The sequence below is a fragment of the Hydra vulgaris genome, chromosome 14 (genome assembly GCF_038396675.1).
Source record: "Hydra vulgaris chromosome 14, alternate assembly HydraT2T_AEP".
Lineage (NCBI taxonomy): Eukaryota > Metazoa > Cnidaria > Hydrozoa > Anthoathecata > Hydridae > Hydra > Hydra vulgaris.
In genome coordinates this window covers 32,883,061-32,906,728 of record NC_088933.1, presented here as the reverse complement: position 1 = coordinate 32,906,728, position 23,668 = coordinate 32,883,061, and the positions used below count along the sequence as shown (strand labels likewise).

The window sequence follows — 23,668 nt, the reverse complement described above, 5'->3', positions numbered from 1 at the left end:
ATATATATATATATATATATATATATATATATATATATATATATATATATGTAAATTTTGTTTGTGTGTTTTACAGAGAGACTACTCTATGTTCTTAAAAAACAGAGCAATAATAAATTACTAAAAAACACTTATCTAACTGTTTTCTTCCTCAACGTTAAGTTTTACCTTTGCTGGATCATCAGGAAGAGTTATCTCTTCCTGATAATCCAACAATGGTGAAACTTAAAAGTTAAAGATGAAGACAGTAAGATAAGTATTTTTTAGTTATTTGTATATATATATATATATATATATATATATATATATATATATATATATATATATATATATATATATATATAAATATATAAATATATATATATATATGTATATATATACATATATGTATATATATATATATATATATATATGTATATATATATATATATATATTTATACAGGGTGTTTAAATTCGATAGCTTGGGACATCTCTTTAAGATGTCCAAAGCTATGGAATTTTTCTCCGAAAGGCATTTTAAATGTGGCAAAATCTTTAAACTCATTTCAGTTTCAAACAAAAAACTTACTTTTTAAATCTTACGGATTAATTTTTATTTTTGTTAACAAAATATTTGTTTTTTAAGCATTATATCTAATTATTTCACTGTTTGTTTTTTTAAATATTAAATGTAATCTTTATACATTTTATGTTAAATATGATATCATATATCTACAGCGAATTTTTTATTTAAATATCTTCTTTTTATGGCCTTTTGTAAATAATAATATCTAATAATATTATATTTTTTTCTTAACTATTTTCATGAAAATATATACATATACATATATATATATATATATATATATATATATATATATATATATATATATATATATATATATATTTATATATATATATATATTTATATATATGTATATATATATATATATATATATATATATATATATATATATATATATATATATATATATATATATATATATATATATATATATATGCAACTTTGCGGTGAACTGGGCAAGTTGATTTATGAAGATTTAGAGGAGACTGCCAAACTTTAACTAAGTAATCTAAATTACCAAAGGAGTTAAGAGAAACGGTATCGGACATTGAGTCGGAGAGAACAACAAACAAAATTAGTAGGGCTTCCATTTAAATCCCAATCAAAAGTTAATAGTGATTTGTTGCAAAACGTACAGCAATTATGGCTAGCTTAATAAGTGGTGTTAGTTGATGCACTGTGTTGTTTATTTTGAGAACATACTGCAATATAGCCACATTTTACTAGACAGGAGGACTATCCATGAGGGAGGTATTTTGGGTATACACAAGCAATTTATAATTCAATTTCTTATTTAGACACTAAGAAAGACGCATGGTTGGTCATTACTTTAATTTAATCTTTTTTATCTGAGTATTTTTTGTGAGAAAAGCTCCTAAAGCTGAAAATGAAAAAAAACGTTTGCACTTTTATTAACATAAAATGTGTGATTTAAATAAATATTGTATTTTTTAAATTGACAATGTCATTAAAATGCTACTATAACTTAAACAATAAGCTTTTCTGGTCAGTAAAATTTAATAAATTTTGCAATTAAAACACCAATTTTAGCTTCAAAACTTATTAAATTTATTTAAAAATAAGTTGTTGAAAAGTATCTAACACAAAAAGTTGTATATATTTTTTATATTTAAAAATAATATTTCGTCTAAAGGTAACGGTTTGACAGATTTAAGCCCTTCATTTTGAAACCAGTATTTCTTATTTACTTTTTTACAACTCATAAGGAGTTGTAAAATAGAAAATAAGAAATCACGGGTTGATAATAAATGGTTTGATTCTGTCAAACTATTACATTTAGGTGAGAAAAGCTCCTTAAAAAGTTTGATTATTAAAAATTTTTAAAAATTCCTAATCTTTAACAGATAGAAGGGCGCGTGCAGATTGCATTCAGCGTATATATACGTGAGAATAAATTAGGTCATGTTAACTGGTTTAACAAACCATATGTTATTGCTCCACAACGAGATACCGTAAACGCCTACATCGCAAAATAGTAAATTGTAAAAAACTGTGCACACCAATACAACTATTTAGCTAACAGAGTTATCAGTCACCAAAATAACTTGTACAATTTGCCAGTGTTTTTGAAGTGTGTTGAAAGTTTTTAGAACAGCTTGATTGAAGGAAATATCAAACTAAGGTATAATAATTAACAATGACCGGTACTAAGCCCCTGATCTGCTCAAAGAGAATATGCAATCATGTTCTGGTCCAGGAGGTTTACTCCTAGCAGTGAAATTATGTGGTAGCTCTCAGAATGACTGATTTCATTATTAGCAACATAATATTAAATTATTAATAAAGCCATGATGCACATTGATGATGCCACTGTTTTTAATTTTGATGTGCATTGTTTAGACCACATTAGAAGCCCTTTGTTGCGGCATAGGGTTTATTAGTAGTAATGAGGCAATTATTTCAACTACTAAATAGTGTACTAAGTACTAAATATGCTTTGAGTGAAGTTCTTTAACAAATTTAAAAATGACTAAAATACCAAAAACTATAAAACAAGAAAAACCATTGTCATCACCAAATTCTCTACACCTATCGTTTACTAATATTTGTGGTCTTCAAAGTAAATTTTCTTCTGTTGAGTCTTTTCTTTGACAAAGATCACCAGACCTTTTTTCTCTTTATGAGTATATAATTTGATTTAAGTTGTCTCATTTTGTGATCTCACTGTAGATGGTTATCTTCCTTAAGTTCGTAAGTTGTATTTTTTAAATTTTAATTCAAATAGTCAACTTACTAACTCGCTTTCCAGACAACCCAAATCATTTACTTTCTCTGCTAAACTTATGTATTGTTTTTGATCTTAGTCAATGCTCAGTTTTTCTACATTCACCCTTAGATGCTTCTAATCATGGTTTGAACTCTCTAAACTACTATATCATTCTTTTTTCTCATCAGAATCCCCTATCATCGTTTCTCTTACAACTACCTTAAAAATGACTGGGACTCTTTCTATGATTATCTTCCTGATGTGACAAATGTGCTTCTAACATGACCTCTTGAATTCAGACTGGCATGAAAAATCGTAATTACTTCCGTACTTCTATCAGAAAAACTATTCTACAGAAAAAAGAGGTTTTTTTTCTTCTTTTTTTTATTTTCAAATTATATTTGGCTGTTAAATGAATTACAGATGAGTTTTACACGGTAAATATCGATAAACAAAGTATTTTAAAAACAGACGGGGACTCAAAGAAGATACGGATGATCCAATATCACCTAAATCTTTTCATAGAGCCCCTTAATATAATAATATATTGATATTTCAAATTATAATATATTCAAAAAGAGTTAAATCCATTAAACTTAAAAGTAATAAAATAAAAAATATATAAAATAAACTAAAGATATAATAAGAAAGTAAGTTATTTTTAGAAATACCAAGACATTTTGCGACAACTATATTGCAATTTTAGGTATTCAGTGAAATAAATACAAACATGTACAAAAAGGTTTAATAGCTATTTCATTAAAAGACACGTATACCATCAGTAACTACTAAGAAGAATAGGTAAAAATCATTTGAATAAATTTACATAATTGTTTTGGAATTGTTATTCTGCAAATTTAAAAATGTATTTATTTGCTTGAAACTTCAATGAGTTTTATGATTTTACCATATTTGCATTAGTTTTTAAGAAGAAATCGATAACTTAGGTCTATAATGTACTATTAAATATTCATTATACTTATTTTCTTTGATAGTTTAAAGGAATTTCATCAATTTTATCTCAAGAAATACTTTTCATTTACATTTTTCTCAAACTTACAAATAAAATTAGCTGAAGTTAGGCTATTAATATACTTATATATGAAAATAAGGTGCTGATAAAAATTTATTAATGTGTACATTCATCATTTTCATGTTTTTTATTAAGGGTTTAGCATGCTCTCTTTTTTTTTTCCCTCTAAATGGGTCGACATGTATATTTTTGCAAACTATGTACTTTTATTTTATTTTTGATGGTTGCGTACTAGCCTATTTAATATTAGCATAGTTAATAAAATGAATTAAAGAAAAGTAACCTTAACTTTAGCAAACAGTATTTACATACGGACGAACTCGGTACATCAGACCAATGGTTTTACTAAATTTTGATTGTAAATATTTGATATTGGGAAACCAAGATAAACTATTATGAACAAGTATTCCTATAACCTTTACATAGTCTTGCTTTTTTATTTGTATGTTATTAAAAAGTAGGTCTGGTAATTTAAGGTTAAGATTTTCTTCTTGCATTTTTTTCTGAAATAAGCTATACTTTGTTTTTTCAACGTTTAATGAGAGTTTATTTGCCATAAATCAGTCGTTTATCTTACTTATTTCCAAATTTTATTTGATACTATTGTTGGAAGGAAATAGGTTTGTATCATTTGCAAGCATAACTGGATTTAACTTTACTGATGCATCATTTAAGTCATTTACATAAACTAGAAATAAGAGATGGCCAAGTATCGATCCTTGCAATACTTCTTACGGGATTTAAGTATTCCGTATTTTTGATTAAGAAAATATTGTTTTCTATTCGTGAGATAACTTTTAATCCTATAGAAGAGCTTATTAGTTACTCCAAAATGCCTCAACTATTCTAACAATATGCAATGATCAGCAGTGTCAAAAGTGTTTTGAGAGATCAATTAATTTACCAAAAGTAAATTTGTTTTTCGTTAAAGCCATTATTTATTTGATCAACTAACTCAATATAAGCATGTTCAGTTGAATGATTTTTCTAAAATCCAAATTGTTTTGAATAAAAGAAATTGTTTTTAGTAAAATGATGAAAGATTTTATTGTAACATTACGAATGTTTTCAAAAATACACCTTCGAATGTTTTCAAAAATAAAAAGAACTAATATAGGCCTGTAGTTGAATACATTAAGATGATCATCATTATTATAATTAGAAATACTTTTGCTAATTTTAGTAGATCAGGAAATACCCCCTTGATCTAAGAAAGTTTTACTATACAAAACAGCAATTTACTAATACTTTATTTATTTGCAATAAGTATCTTAAGATATATCATCAAATCTGTTTACTATTGCAAGAAACCATTGATAAAGGTTTTGTCTGAAGCCAAAGCCCCTAATTCTCAAGCTATGAATTCTCGCGTTTTATCTCAAAAAGTACGCTCTCGTAATTTCTGGAGAATCATTTACTGTACCAAAACTAAGGGCATATATCTTATTCCACCTCTCTAGTATGGTTCCGATTTTGTCACCTCACCTAAAGGCACAGCTGAATTGTTTGCCAAGAACTTTTTATCAATATTATCTCTCAATTTCACTCGTTGCGTTCTACCTTACTTAGCCGACGACTAGGTTGATCCATTGCTTGATATTTGTATCACTCAAGCTTTTGTATCTAAAGTGTTTTCATGCTTAGACTCTTCTACAGCTTGTGACCAAGAAAACTTACATGTTATAGTCTTGCAGAAGTGTTCTACCAAGCTATCATCTGTAGTTTCAAAACTATTTTAAAAGTATTTATAAGAGTCTTGTTTTACAGCCTGTTGGAAAACATTGTCTGTTATGCCAATTTTTAAAAATTCTGGAGATTGATCTGACTCGTCTAAGTACCGTTCCTTTATTTTACTTCCTACAATTAGCAAGGTTTATGAGTCCTTATTTAAGAAACACTTAATTTCTCATCTGATCATCGATGTGGATTTCTATATTCTTGTTCTTAGAATGATTTGTTAACAGTAATAACCAATAGATTTCATCGTGCATTAGATAGAGGGGGATAAATTAAGCCTAGCTTTTGACATTTTTAAAGCATTTGATAAAGTTTGGCATGCTGGTCTTCTCCATATGCTTTCTTCTTACGGTCTTTCAGGTAACTTCTTTAAGTTTATTGAGTTATTTTTTTACAATCGTAGTTTAATTGTTGACCTCAATGGGCAGCACTCTTCTTCCTATCACGTAACTTCAGGGGTTTCTCAAAGTTCAATCCTTGGCCCTTAACTCTTTTTAGTTTAAATTAACAATCTTCCTGATATTCTCACATATAAGTTGGCACTGTTCGCTAATGATACTACCATTTACTCTAGTCATTTATTCTAGTATAAGAAGCCAAGACTCTCTAACTGCTTGAAGGGGCATTTTAGTTAAAAAAGATCATACTTCCGCTATCCCATAGGGCTTACAGTAGTTGTTAAACTTTAATTCAAATAAAAATCAGTTTTCAACCAATCGTTATCGCAATAATTTAAATCTGCGGATCTTTCATTGATGCTTTTTCCCTTTTAGACAAGGCGTAAAAACGCAATGTAACATAACAATAATACAACAACATAGTTGGACCTGTTCTCGCTGCCAACCTCTTACCATTATCAGATCGTCGTAATGTTGTTTCACTTTCTCTTTTCTACAAATACTTTAACGGATACTGTTTTAAAGAGCTAGGGCCTCTTGTGCCATATACTAAAATTCATTCTTGTGTTACTAGTCGTTCAGTTAAGTCTCATCCTTTTTTTATGGCTATACCGAAGTGCTCCAAAAACTTTTATTCATCTACTTTATTTCCTCGAACATCAGTTTTTTGAATTTTGCTTCCTTCATCTTGCTTTCCTAATTCATACAATTTACATTCTTTTAAGTTGTCTCTCAATCGTTATCTTGCTCTATAAACTCCATCTTTTCTCTTCCAGTTATTGGAAGTTAATTTAGTAGTGGTTGCTTGCATCTTTGTTGGAATCAAATATGTTAAAAAAAAAAAAAAAAAAAAATTCTTTTTGTTTAAGTAACCATAGTTCTTCTTTTGCATTGCTGGGTTTTCTTATATTTTATGTTATTATTGAGATTATTAAATTAGTTTTTTTTAGTAGACAAACTTTGAGTAACTAATTTTCTTAACCTTTTTTAATTAAGTTTTTTGGTCAGCTTCTATTCAGCTTACAATAAAACTTATTGCAAAACCTAAACTGATTATTAAATTCAGCCAAGAACAAGTATAAATGTTAGTTACACTAACCCAATAAATAAAATAAAAAGAAAGTATGACAAGTAACATAATGACGACTAAATTTTAAAATAGAAATAATGGCATGTTAAAGTACATTGGCTCTCAATATCTACAGCAGATTAGTGGAAATCTTAGTAAATTCATATGCAGGATTGCTTTCTTTATGTCATAAGCTTTTTGCAAACTTTTTTTTGAAAACTCAGCTGGAGAATTGTGATTTAATGTGTGAGATGATGTTATAAAGCTAATAAGTATTAACTTTTTACTGATTTGGATATTTTCTAACACTGATTTGCGCATGTTATTTACGCTTATGCCGTTATAGGGGTATGTTCACGTTGGGTATTACATTGTCATGAAGTTAATATAGCAACTTAGATTACAATTTGCCATCAAAATATCTTTTTAAAACTTATTCATCTCTCCTTTATATGTAAGAGAAATTTATTTTGGCAAATAAAAAAAAAAGGTTTTATTGGTTTACATTGAAAAGTATAATTGGACTTTTTAAATCTTTCAACCGCACTAGGGGATAAAGATTTATTTTGTCAGGTAGCCATTTTCAAGGTAAATTAAACCGCCATTATGAGGGTGTTTTTATATGGAATGACAAGTTCTTTTTTGAAAAAATAACATGTTTGATATTACATTATTTTAAAGATGACGGAATGTGTTTATTAAAAAAAAAACTTGTTGTCAGGTAATATGTGTATGACTTTACCTATAAATTGTTTTTTTAAAGGTATTTTTTTTAAGATTTTTTATTTTAGCTGTATATTTGTTGTTTTAAAATTAGGTATTAACGTGATAACATTAAAGTGATATTTTTTTTATAAACATTTTGGTCAATGCAGGTATACTTATCTTGTGAAGTTACTTGTCAACAAGTCGCAATAAGACACCATGTATACATAGATAAAAGCAAAAGTATTTAAAAAATTGTTACATTACAATTGTATTAAATTGTAAAATAACACTTATACAAACATATCTAATTACTTTTTCTTAATATTACCACGTTTATTGCTAATACAAAGTTTGAAAAATATATTTAAGTTTATTAAAAAAATAAGAGTTTGAAGAAGAAGCTAATAGTGAACAAATTTAGATCAAATCTTTAGAACTTTTAGCATGATTTAAGTTCAAAGAGTTTTTTGCATGATTTAAGTTTTAAACTTGACTCACTTTAGGATTGGGAGCGGCCCCCCAAGCAATGTGCTATGCATTTTTCTAAGTCCAGCTAAATAATCCAAAGTTTTAGTTTTGGGCTCATTATGTGGCATTGAAAATGTGCACCTAAAATATTGATATCGACGCTATCTATGCGCAACATGGCACTGCTGATACTCTGTTATTTTATAGCTGCTGATGGAGTCAGCCTCTCTGAGAGCTACCATAGAGTTTGGAAAACCTTTCTATTACACTGATTTTTAGAGCTGTACTATTATTAGGAAATAACAGGAAAGTTGCAAAGCCACTATCAAGGAGGCACAAATGCAAGATTTATCATTCGTTATCCTAAGTAGGAAACAACTTAACACAAAGTTACATTTAGACCTGCCTAATAAATGAAAAAAGATTTCAAGGCCCGTCATCAATATTATTCTTCTTACATTTATAATTTTTGACATCATTTCTAGCTTTTACCAAACCAAAAGCCCAAGGCTGGGATTTTAAGCTAGGTACAGTTAGTATCTGGCAGTGATAAGTATTTTTATTTGGAATTGTAAATCTAAATCTGTTAATAATATTATTATTATTAATTCTATATAATATGACTAAAAAAGTGTCGAATATGTTATTTCTCCATTTTTTTGGATAAGATCTTAGAAAAATAATAATAATTTTGAAAAGAGCATATCTAAACCATCAAATAAATATAATAATAACTAACGTCATGCATTAAAATAAAAACGCAAATTATAGAAGAGCCTATATCGGAATGCTGTCGCTAAAACATCAGACCATCAGACCGATGTAAAAAATTGATTGTTTTGTCTTCATCGTCTATTATTGTGTGTGTGTATATATACATATATATATATATATATATATATATATATATATATATATATATATATATATATATATATATATATATATATATATATATATATATATATATATATATATATATATATATATATATATATATATATATATAAGTCAGTATTATATATATATATATATATATGTATATAATATATATTATATATATATATATATATATATATATATGTATATATATATTTTATATATTGTATATATATATATATATATATATATATATATATATATATATATATATATATATATATATATATATATATATATAAATATATATATACATATATATTATATATATATATACTATATATATATATATATATATATATATATATATATATATATATATATATATATATATATAAATATATATATATATATATATATATATATATAAAATACTGACTTTAAAAAAAAATATTGCTTATCAAAAAAAGTAACAAATATGCTTATTAAATATGCTAATATACATGGATGGATACCTTGTTGTTTAAAATAAGTAACTGATGCTATGAAAACTGAAGTAACAACAGAACCAAAAGCAAACATTGTAAATGGTTCAAACGAATAAATTGCAGCCAAAGATTCCAAAATATAAATCGATTTCAATATGCTATTCATTTGAGATTAGTTGTGATTTAGCTGTATTATTAATTAAAATTGCACAACTAAATAAGAAAAGAAATCAAGACAAAAAAAGTCAGCATCTACTTACTCCAAAAACTAATTAACATATGACAAATTATTAAAAAACTTAACTCGAAACACAATTTCACTAATATTAATTAAAAACTGTATTCAAAAAACAAAGTTTAGTAGATGTATATCTCGTGAAAGGTCATGTTTAACAAAAGATCATTTTAAGACTTATATATATCTTTGTCTCTAGTTATGTGCATGACACATTTAAAGAAAATTTTTAATTTTTACTGTTAGTCTCAAATGATTCTGAACTAAATGTGATTAACTTTTACTGGGCATATATTTATCCAATAATGTTCTTTGCTTTTTTTTTTAATAATACATCCTTCAGTTTGGGTAGTCTATTACAACAAAAGTCAACAGCAGAAGAATTAAGATTTTTGCCTTTTATTTAGATACTATAAGCTTGTAGACGGAGAAATGTCTTCCAGGTATTTTTGCAGACAGTAAATGCATCTTTTAAATTAGTCGTGATTTGGTTTATGGTGGTTATTAAGGATATATATATATATATATATATATATATATATATATATATATATATATATATATATATATATATATATATATATATATATATATATATATATATATATATATATATATATATAAAAATATTACATGTGGTGTGAACCAAAATTCAATCTTAGGACCATTATTAATTTTATTATATATAAATGATTTATAGTTTGCATCAAATATTACAAATGATATATTATTTACAGACGACGCCAACCTTTTTAATTCCAGCAAAAACAAAAAAGTTCTCTTTGATATATTTAATGAAGAACTATCAAAAATAAAAGAGTGGTTTACAAGTAATAGGCTTTCGTTAAATGTAGAAAAAACTAGATTTATTTTATTCTCCAAACCTAGTAAAGGTGATGATGTTCCACTAAAATAACCTAATCTTTTATTCAATAAAATATTTATTAAAAGGAAACTAATTGTTAATATTATAGGAGTAATACTAGATGGAAATTTGTCATGGAAATCACATATAAAATACTTAGAAAATATAATCTCAATAAATATTTCCCTATTATATAAAACTCAACCATATCTTAACACTGCTTACTTTAAAAAAATATACTTTTTAATTATTCATAACTTTATCTCTTATTGAAACATTTTATGGGTAAGTACTTATTATAGCAAATTAAAAAAACTTTGTTGGAAGCAAAAACACGCATGCAGGATTGTATTTGGTGCACACAGAACTTTATATTGCGAACCTTTTTAAAGGAAGCTTGGTGCTCTAAGTATCTATAAATTTAATATACACCATTTTCTACAATTCATGTTTAAAATAAAACATGGAATTTTCCTATTGTATTTCAGTTTTGCTTTAGTGAAATCTTGCACAAGTATTAGTTACAGCTTTATTGAACCAAAAACTCATTTAAAACTAAGTTTTTACCAAATCCAATACCGTGGACCTTTTCTTTTTAAAATTTATTACAAAAAAAAAATAAATATTTAAAACATCTCTTTGAAACAAATCAGGAAAGAATCTAAGAGTCTCTTATTACAAATTGGCTTTGATTTAAAATCTCTCTTTTAAAATGAATACATAAATAATATAAATTAACAAAAAATAGTTCTTGACACTACTTCTCTTTTGTTGCAGTGTTATTTTTATTTAATTTTAATATATATATACATATATATATATATATATATATATATATATATATATATATATATATATATATATATATATATACATATATATATATATATATATATATATATATATATATATATATATATATATATATATATATATATATGCGTATATATATATATATATATATATACATATTTATATATGTATCTTATTTATTAACACGATTTATTTTATTTTAAATCTTAATATACGAAAACTAATAATAATAACTATATACATAATAATAATAAATATATACATATATATATATATATATATATATATATATATATATATATATATATATATATATATATATATATATATATATATATATATATATACATATATTTATATATAAACATTAGAATTTAATGTATACATCATGTTTAGACAAATAATAATAAATACAACCCTCGATGAACAAATGTCAAATTAAACAAAACAACACAGGAATGAGACCTAGGTATCAACATAAGTAATAACCTGAATAATTATATATACAACCTATTATGAAACAATCATCAAATTAAATTAAACAACACAGGAACTAGATCTACGCATCATCATAAGTAAAAGACTGAAATAGAAAGACCACATCACAACGATAACCAAAAAAGCTTACTCAAAACTAGGTAAACTAAAGCGGACACATTAAAGTTTGATCAACTGACTGATCTACTAAACTATATATAACTTATGTTAGATCTGATTTAGAATTTTGTGCACCAGTTCGGAATCCACTTTTGAAAATTAAAGTAAAAAAACCTGAAATAGTTCATATATATATATATATATATATAAAATTATATATATATATATATATATATATATATATATATATATATATATATATATATATTCATATATATATATATATATATTTATATATATATATATATATATATATATATATATATATATATATATATATATATATATATATATATGTATTGTCCCTTAGCTAACAACACCGCATTAGTAATTTTTCCCAGTTTTACAGGGAACGGAAAAAACGATATGTAAAAAAAAATTAATGTAATTTTTCTGTTTTTCCTTAAAAAATACCCTAGTTTAGTTTCTATTTTGCTGAAATCTATATTATTTGAAAAGTGGTTAGATGCGCAGTAAGAAAATAAAATATATAAAATCTATAAAGTAATAAAATATATAAATTAATAAACCATATAAAATAATAAAATATATAAAATAATAAATTAGATGCAATAATAAAATGTATAAAATAATAAAATAATAAAATAATAAAATAATAAAATAATAAAATATATAAAATATATAAAATATAACATATAAAATATAATATATAAAGCATATAATAAAACATATATAAAACATATAATAAAAAGCATCAAAAACATCAAAAACATGTTATTACATTAAAAACAGTTTACGATTTCAAGAAGAAATGAACTAATAATTTCTATACACCTAATGACTAAACTTAATATTCTTTTAATTAAAAATTGTACAGAAAACTGGAAAATAACTTTAAACGATAAATAACCAACCAAAGTTATTAATTCATCTTCATTTAACAAGACGACGAAACAAATAAAAGACAGTGTCTTATTTGAATAATTTACCAAACAACTTAGTAACGTTACTAAGTTATTTGGTAAAATATTCCATCAAGACACTATCTTTTATTTGGTTCTTCTCCGGTAATTGAAAATGGACTTTTTACAGTTAAAAAAAAGTTTTTGAGTTTGAATGGCACCTGTTTATTTGTTTACATTAGTTTTTATTTTGAAATATTGAATGAGGTCCCGTTTAGTTCTTCTATTTCAATACTTTCTAACCGTAAGCTTGATAAACATTTTTTCAAACGAATTGTGATTTAAAGCTGCTCCAATTCGGAGCTCTTTGATGAACTATTTCAGGTTTTTTTTATTTTAATTTTCAAAAGTGGATTCCAAACTGGTGCACAAAATTTTAAAACAGATCTAACATAAGTTATATATAGTTTAGTAGATCAGTCAGTTGATCAAATTTTAATGTGTCCGCTTTAGTTTACCTAGTTTTGAGTAAGCTTTTTTGGTTATCGTTGTGATGTGGTCTTTCTATTTCAGTCTTTTACTTATGATGATGCGTAGATCTAGTTCCTGTGTTGTTTAATTTAATTTGATGATTGTTTCATAATAGGTTGTATATATAATTATTCAGGTTATTACTTATGTTGATACCTAGGTCTCATTCCTGTGTTGTTTTGTTTAATTTGACATTTGTTCATCGAGGATTGTATTTATTATTATTTGTCTAAACATGATGTATATATTAAATTCTAATGTTTATATATAAATATATGCATATTATATATATATATATATATATATATATATATATATATATATATATATATATATATATATATATATATATATATATATATATATATATATATATATATCTATATACATATATATATATACATGTATATATTTATTATTATTATGTATATAGTTATTATTATTAGTTGTCGTATATTAAGATTTAAAATAAAATAAATCGTGTTAATAGATAAGATACATATATAAATATGTATATATATATATATATATATATATATATATACGCATATATATATATATATATATATATATATATATATATATATGTATATATATATATATATATATATATATATATATATATATATATATAATAAAATTAAATAAAAATAAAACTGCAACAAAAGAGAAGTAGTGTCAAGAACTATTTTTTGTAAATTTATATTATTTATGTATTCATTTTAAAAGAGAGATTTTAAATCAAAGCCAATTTGTAATAAGAGACTCTTAGATTCTTTCCTGATTTGTTTCAAAGAGATGTTTTAAATATTTATTTTTTTTTTGTAATAAATTTTAAAAAGAAAAGGTCCACGGTATTGGATTTGGTAAAAACTTAGTTTTAAATGAGTTTTTGGTACAATAAAGCTGTAACTAATACTTGTGCAAGATTTCACTAAAGCAAAACTGAAATACAATAGGAAAATTCCATGTTTTATTTTAAACATGAATTGTAGAAAATGGTGTATATTAAATTTATAGATACTTAGAGCACCAAGCTTCCTTTAAAAAGGTTCGCAATATAAAGTTCTGTGTGCACCAAATACAATCCTGCATGCGTGTTTTTGCTTCCAACAAAGTTTTTTTAATTTGCTATAATAAGTACTTACCCATAAAATGTTACAATAAGAGATAAAGTTATGAATAATTAAAAAGTATATTTTTTTAAAGTAAGCAGTGTTAAGATATGGTTGAGTTTTATATAATAGGGAAATATTTATTGAGATTATATTTTCTAAGTATTTTATATGTGATTTCCATGACAAATTTCCATCTTATATATGAATACGGTAATGAATAGTGCGCATAGTTACGCCTAATGTTTCGCCTATTGTTTGTATTGTTATTTACGGTTCTGTATTCTGTAAAATACACTTTTTCTTAGTTTTTAAGAAGTTTCTAGACTTTTATGTGCGCGGTTTCTTTTTCAATGCGGTCTTTTAAGTTAAGTCAGCTTACGAATTCGAGATGATGTACTTTTATTCTCAAGAAGAGTCGATGTTGTTTATTGTTTAAAACAAAAATTTAAATAATCGTTTGTTTGTTGTTGGTTGTTTTTGTTATTCTAATTTTTATAGCCTGTTTTCATTTTTTAGAAGAAGTTAGAAATAAAATGTCTGGTAAAATAGTTTTTTTAGTACAATCTAAACATGAATACTGTAATTTATCTAATCTTCTAAATATGAATACTGTAATTCAATAGTGTTAGTGTCGTTTCACTTTCTTTTTTAATAAAGAACTTTCTAGGCTTTTCTAAAAGCGTTTCTTTACTCCACGCGGTCTTTCAAGCAAGGTCTTCTAGCCGATTAGAGCTGATAAATTTTTAGTTTCAAGTGGAACTGATGTTGTTCATTGTTTAAAAACTAAAATTTGTTTGTTGTTCGTTGTTTTTATTTTTCTGTTTTTTTTTTTTAGAAGAAGTAAAAACTAAAATGACTGGTAAAAAAAATTTTTTTAGTACAATGTTTCTTTTTTAGTAAAGTGTTTCAGTTTTGTCTTCAGTCTTTTTAGATCATTTTAAGCAAGTATTGTTTCATTTTTTTAGAGCAGTTAGAAGGAGCTGAAGGCCTTTTTAGTAAGTATATAGCGTAAAGTAGTTTATTTATAGTTTATATTAGTAACATAGTTATATTAGTTTATTTATAGTTTATATTAGTTTATATAGTATAAAGTAGTTTATTTATAGTTTATATTAGTTCAAGTTTATTTATCGTTTATATTAGTAAGTTTATTTATAGATTATAGATTCGGATTAATGAGAATAGAAATTTATTTTTAGACAGGCTAGCTGACAGCGACTTAAGTAAGTTTTATCATTTAGATTTTATTTGAGTACAAATGTAGCATTAGCAATTTTATTGTATATAATTTTATCTCAATTTTTATTTTTAGACAGACAGGCAGAACTCAGTAAGGACTTAGATTTTGTAAATTTAAAAACTTCTTTTGAATATTCTTTTAAAGCATTGAATATGTTTTAAATATTTTAATAAATTTTGTCATTTAGGTGTGGTAGCATCATCAGTTGGTGCAAGTGGTAGTAATGTCTTTTATTTTATTTTACAGCAAACAGTAATGTTTTTTAATTTATTTTAAAAGGAATCAATAAATATTGTTTATTTAAACATAATCATCAGGATAAAATAGATAAGATAGATAAAATAGCTTTTTTATTTAATATTTTTTTATTTAGTTATAACTTCAGTTGCACCAGCCACAACAGGTAACTTCGTACATTTATTTTAATATACTTGAATTACATTTGTTACTTAACTTTTCAAGCAATAAATATTGTTTATTTCAACATTATCGTCAAGATTATATAAATAAACTTTGATAATTTATTTTAGTTGCTTCTGGATCAACTTTAAATAATGGTAACTCATTAATTCATATTTTATTATATATTAATGCAGATAAAAAAATGTAAGTTGGAAATTTTTGTAGATTTAAAAGCAGTAAGCTTTTTTCTAAAGGTTCTTTCTATTTTTGGAATAAATCCACTATCACTACATTTGTTCTATGTTTATATAATGTACTTTAATAATTTTTGTCATTTGAAAAAAAATATATCAATGTTAAATTACACCAGGTTGTCGAAAATAGTTATAGTTTAATGATGTTGTAGACTGTTAGAGCAGATTATAGATCTTTGATCTATTTAATATATTTAATAACCTACTATCAAAGGGAAAATTTACTATCAGTTGTTTGTTTATTTTTCTGTTTAGTTGACAACAATGAAGAGAGAGGTAGTATATTTAAAAGGATTTTTATTTTTTTATAAAGTAACTAAAATGTTTTTTAAAATATTGTTGTTGACTTAAAAGTAAAACAGTAGGTTTTTATATTTTAATACAATAAGCCCAAGAACTTATAGTTCTTGGGCTTAACTAAGGTAATACTTAAAATTATATTGTCAATAATAGAGAAGAAATTTAAAATTCTCAGTAAAACAGCTTCTGATTATTTTACCTCAAGTTAGTTTAATTAAAATTTATTTTCTTTAGTTGATCAAGAGAGAGCTAATAAAGGTATTAGTTACATTAGTTTAGTGAATTTATTTTTAGAAAGTTAAGTAGATATTTTAACGTCTATACATTTAAGTGCTTTTATTGTTAAGACACAGAATTGAAGACTGAAATAAGTCAGTGTTTTTGCTATTAAAATAATTGTTAATAGGAATTTGTTTATTTGTACTGTAACTGGAATTTTAAAACTTCAAGTACTAAAGCTTTAGTTTCTTTTTTCTTTTAGGAGAGTTGGAAAAAAAACTAAGTATAAATTATGTGATTAGTATAGTTAAATAAAGCATTTATATCTGTACACTCAGTAGTCCAAGTCAGTTGTCACATTTTAGAAATTGTCCAGGAGAGAGTAAATAGTAAAATAATTAGTCTTTATTGGCTTTTTTATTCTTGATGGTTAAATTTATGTTTTATTTAATTTGTCTTATTTAATTTGTCTTGAGGCACATGAAATATAATTTTGACAAAAATAAAAAGTTAAATAAAAAAAGTGAAAAGTCATTTCTGAACTACAGACGTTTTTCCTTTGAACATTGTGGGGACACCAGACCCTTTATATTGACCAAACTTTGTTTCATATTGTTGCAGGAAAACAGTCTTTATACCTATGTAGATACTGAAAAAATTAAAAAGGTCTCATACATAACTCATTTTCCCAAAAAACTGGATAACCGACCTTTGTCTTCTGAGGTACAGATATTAAAATTTAAAGTTTTTTTTAGTTTTGGTTTAGTTTATAGTTAATTTTAGTTTAGTTTTAATTAGTTTTAGCTTCAGTTATCTTTTATCTTACTTTAGACAACTTCATGGAAGAAATGAGGGGAATAGGTAAAAAAAATTATAGTTAAATATTTATTTATACGTAAATATAGTTCTATCAGTTATTCTGAGGTATATTTTTTGTCTTTAGTGTCTGGTAGAAGCATAACTGGTAGGGCTGTGTTTTAAATTTTATATATTTTTTACGGAAAAATATATGCAATAGGTGAAAGAATTATTTATTATAAATATGACATTTTTAAACTGTTTGCATTTTACTCATATTTTTATTAAAATTAAATTTCTCACAAGTTTTACTTTTTTTAATTTACTTTTTTTAAATTTATTTTTAGCATCCTCTTCATTCTATGAAAATGGTGAGGTTATGCTTTATATTTTGATTTAAAAAAATTGCAAATGTTTTTAAATTTTATTATATCCTTCTATTTGTAATTTTAGAGTCGTTAACATTTGAGGAATATGAAAGATATCGCTCCCAACACCCAGGGCCTCTCTCGGAGAGGTCCTTCAATAAGTGGCGAAGTAATGGCGGTATGGATGAGCCATCCTTCAAATGGAGGGCTCATCCATACCGGGGTGTTGGGAGACACCGAAGAAAAAACAGCAACCAAAAGGTTGTAAATGCCTTCTATCAGTGAAGATATTTATAACTTTTTTGTTGCCGTTTTTTCTTTGGTGATTTTTTTTTATTTTTTTTTATTTTGTAATTTTTTTTTTAATTTGTAATTTTTTATTTTTTATAATATACTATTGTTTGTATTTGGTTTGTTTTTGTCTTTTTTAATTGAAATTTTATTTGTTTTTCACCAATTAAACTTAAATATAGTTAAATTGATTCACTACCCAATCATCATAATAGGATGCTACATTCTATTTGTTAAAAATAATTAATTGGTAGTTTAATTTATTGAAAACACTGCTTTTAAAATTTACTATAAGCCCAAACTATTTAGCTATATAAATGCAATTTATTTATATATATTTGATTTTTTATCTTAAATGTTTTTAGTTTGGCTCCTTAAAGCATTTTTTTTTTTTTTTTAATTAAAATATTTTAACCCCTTAACTGTGTCTGACGGATATATCCGTCTTTCAAGGGTGTAGCTCTACGTGTGTCTGACGGATATATCCGTTTATTGGAACTGTAGGCTTATATGTGTCTGACGGATGTTTCCGCATTTTGGAACTGTTGCACCGTTTGTGACTGACGGATATTTCCGTTTTTTACTTGAGTTAAACAACAGATCAGATATGATAAGTTAAAAGCAAGTTTGTTATTTATGTTATGTAATAGCTTTTAACAATAGTATGGTCTTCATTTTATACACTAGAGTTTTTTCAAAATATAGCTAATAGCTTTATATGACAATGCTTTAGTTTAGTGGGAAAGTAAACATGGCTTCGGCTAGAAAATCTTACCCTAAAAGAAGTAATTATTCTGTTCAAGATCTAATTGAATACATGGGAGAAAGCGATGAATTATCTGATATTAGTTCTAATGATGGTTCTTCTAATGAAGGTTCAGTTAAATCTGTTACAGAAGAAAAAATAATTTGCTCATCATCAGCAGATGATGATAATGAAACTGACCTTCTTGACACTGATGTAATGCAATTAGAACAAGATAATACAAACGATGAACCGAATTGGGTTAAAATAGACGGTTATAAAGCAAATTTTGCTAAATTTGAGGGTAATGCGGGACCTCATCCAAGTTTTATAGTTAATAGTACTCCTCTTACTATATTTGAAGCATTTGTAACAGACGACCTCGTTGATCTTTTTGTCGAGCAAAGTAACCTTTTCGCAGTACAATATCGTAAAAATAATATAATTAAAGATAGATCCCGAGTTCAAAAATGGATACCTTTAGGCAGAAACGACATCAGGCTCTATATAGCATTCATTTTATATCGTGGAATCTTATGGAAACCAACACATGCTATGTATTTTTCAACAAACCCTCTGTTTGACACACCACTAATAAGAAAAGTATTGTCTTTTGATAGGTTTTGTCTTGTTGAGAAGTTTCTTCATTTTGTTGATAACAGTAGTTTGCCAATACATTTCTGTAAAAAAGCAAAAATTAAACCGATCTATGACTACCTAGTAAACAAATTCAAAACTCTGTATATACCAAATAAAAATATATCAATAGATGAATCACTGCTGCTTTGGAAAGGTCATTTAAGCTGGAAACAATACTTTCCAAGCAAGCGTTCCAGATTTGGAATTAAGTCCTTTGCATTATGTGAATCAGCTACTGGCTATATTTGGAATTGTTTTTTGTACACTGGTAAGGAAATGACTGAAAGTTTTGCACCAGACTTGAAAAAATACAAATATCAAGCTTCTAAAATTGTTATTACTCTAATGGATAATTTAATTGGTAATGGCTATTGTTATTGGATCATAATACTGATTGCATTGGTACATTACGTAATAATCGCAAACAGTTACCGCAGGATATAAAGAATGCTAAAATTAAAATTGGTGATACTTTAGTTCGATATGATACTAAAACAAATATAATGTGTACCAAATGGAGAGACAAGAAAGATGTGCACATGCTGAGTACCTGTGTTCAAAATGATACAATCACTGTTAATAGAGCTGGCAGAGAAAAAAATATTCCTCTAGTGATACATGAATATAACAAAAACATGGGTGGTGTTGACCGATCTGATCAAACGTTGACAACATATGAATCCGAAAGAAAAAGACTTAAGAGATGGTTCAAAAATATTTTTTTGCATTTGATTAGCGTTTGTGCATTCAATGCAAATATTATAAACAATAAGTTATCACCTAATATGACATCCTTACAGTTTAGAGAGCCCATTATCAAAGAAAGCATTGTTAAATACCATGAATCCATCGAGAAAAAAAGAAGTCGAACTTAAGTATTACCTTCTCCTTTAAGATTAATAGAGCGTCATTTTGTTGATGCTATACCAGCAACAGAAAAAAATATGAAACCAAGTAGAAGGTGTGTTGTCTGCTCTGAAAACAAGATTAGATCAGATACCCGTTATATGTGTCAAGACTGTAATGTTGGTTTGTGTGTTGTGCCTTGTTTTAAAATTTACCATACAAAAGAAAAATTTAAAGGTTTTTGTAAATAATTGAACTTTTGTTATTATATTTTAAATGTCTTACAAATCTTTGTTTTATTTTTTTGTTGCCTATAAAATTTAGTTCCTCGTTGATATTATCAAGAAATGTTAAATGCAATTAGGTTTTTGTTTTTTTTTTGTTTTTTTTTTGGCAATTTTCGGCGTACTAAACGAAAATTAATTAAACAGTTTAAAGAAATCGTTAACAAAAATATTTTGCCGTAAATAACAACGTCATTTTTAAAATTACGCCACAGTTAAGGGGTTAAATCTATTGTAATGTCTTTTAAATATAACTAAAGTTTACTAAAAGCCAACGTGAAATAACGTCATAAAACAACACCGACAAGTTGCATCATGACAGCAGTTTAAGTATGACAACAGGCTACCAAAAAGCAGGTAAATTGTTTTCCAGTTTGTTTGTTTTGTTTTTCTTTTATGTCTACTTATCTGTTACAATTTTTATTTTAGGTTTGTCATATGACGCATTAATGCAATATAAAAGATCAAAGTTTACATATTTTTTACAATTTGTAATACACATTAGGGTAGAGTGATTTTGAAAATTTTTGAAATTTGATTTGCCTGAGCAGCAAATCAATATCTTTTGTAGAAAAAAGAACCTTACTCTTTTTTTTTTATAGTTTAGATAAGTTCTTGAGGTTTCCCTTTGGATTCTAAATTTTTGATGGGTCCTAATATTGTTTAAATTTTTTTTTCTAAACTATATTAACTGATTTTGAAAATAATATTTGTTTTTATTAAAAAATTAAAATTAAAAAGTAGAGTAAAAAAAAAAGGTAGAGTTGTTTTTTTCATTAAAAACCCCCGTTCTCAACAAAACGGGGGTTTTAAGGGATATTTTTGCAAGTATTTTTTTTACTAAAAAATTTTTCTAATAAAATTATTATTTATGAAATAAGCATTTTTTTCTGCTTTATTTGAGTCCAAGGTTGATATGGTTTAGAAAAAAAAAATTCAAAAATATTAGGACCTGTCAAGAATTTAAATTCCAAAGAGGACCCTCAAGGTCTCTCATCAAAATCAAAAAAATATTTTTACTTTTATCTTATAATCAATAGACATTGATTCGTGTCTCAGTAATATTGGTTTTTAAACTCTTTTTTTTTTTGCTATGACAATCGCTCCACCCTAATACACATGTTTGATTGTAAATCGACTTTTTTTTGTTTGAAACGTATTTGTACTAAATTGCTGATTTATTTATAATAAATTTATTTAGTTGTGTGCATTTATCGTTTTAAAGACAAGTTCCTTTTTTAAAGAAACATGTATCAAGGGGATACCAAAAAATTAATAACTCATAAATAAACTACTTCACTTCATATTCTTATTAATTAAAGTTCATGTTATAAAAAATATAACAAGAATTTAGCTTTAATCTTTCGTCAATTTAAGGCATGATGAAGTGTTATTATTTTGTGTCAGTAACTAAAAACGTATTGTGTTGAACTTAGTAATGTCTAGGAAAATGGTTCGGCCATACACCGATATGACCTATGTCAGTTGTATATTATTAAAATAACGTTAAATAATTGGTAAATTCATTTGTTTTAATTTTACAGATAGTTTAATTTTTAAATTTGAAGGAGTTTTTCTTACAGGGTATTAGTTAAGGTATCGCAACTTTAAATTTTGGAAAACAGCAACTATAAATTAACAGACCGACCGTAACCCGTATTACGGGTTGCTTTCTGCTAGTCTAGTATTACTCCTATAATATTAACAATTAGTTCCCTTTTAATAAATATTTTATTGATTAAAAGATTAGGTTATTTTAGTGGAACATCATCACCTCTACTAGGTTTGGAGAATAAAACAAATCTAGTTTTTTCTACATTTAACGAAAGCCCATTACTTGTAAACCGCTCTTTTATTTTTAATAGTTCTTCATTAAATATATCAAAGAGAACTTTTTTGTTTTTGCTGGAATTAAAAAGGTTGGCGTCGTCTGTAAATAATATATCATTTGTAATATTTGATGCAAACTATAAATCATTTATATATAATAAAATTTATAATGGTCCTAAGATTGAACCTTGGTTCACACCACATGTAATGTTTTCATATATATATATATATATATATATATATATATATACATATATATATATATATATATATATATATATATATATATATATATATATATATATATATATATGTATATATAAATATAAATATATATATATATATATATATATATATACATATATATATATATATATATATATATATATATATATATATATATATATATATATACATATATATATATATAAATATATATATATATATATATATATATATATATATATATATACATATATATATATATATATATATATATATATATATATATATATATATATATATATATATATATATATATATGTAGGGCTGCCATTGTCCTGATCTTTTTGCTAGAGAACGCGATAAAAATTTTAGTTTTAACTAGTTTAGTGCTGGGCTCTCCTCCGTAAAAACCGGGACAATGGTAGCCATATATATGTATATATATATATGTATATATATATATATATATAATATATATATATATATATATATATATATATATATATATATATATATATATATATATATATATATGTAAACTTGAAAGGGTGCTCAATAGATAAGCTAGAGCT

General features: G+C 24.9%; 1 protein-coding gene across 1 annotated transcript; it reads left to right on the top strand.

The window, feature by feature from the left end:
* Positions 1–17,918: 17,918 nt before the first annotated feature.
* LOC136091062 (piggyBac transposable element-derived protein 4-like) lies at positions 17,919–20,786 on the top strand. The gene is made up of 6 exons (XM_065818046.1): positions 17,919–17,931; positions 18,014–18,034; positions 18,216–18,239; positions 18,322–18,497; positions 19,261–20,272; positions 20,389–20,786. The coding sequence occupies exons 1-6, from the start codon at positions 17,919–17,921 to the stop codon at positions 20,784–20,786; spliced, it is 1,644 nt and encodes a 547-aa protein (XP_065674118.1).
* Positions 20,787–23,668: the final 2,882 nt, after the last annotated feature.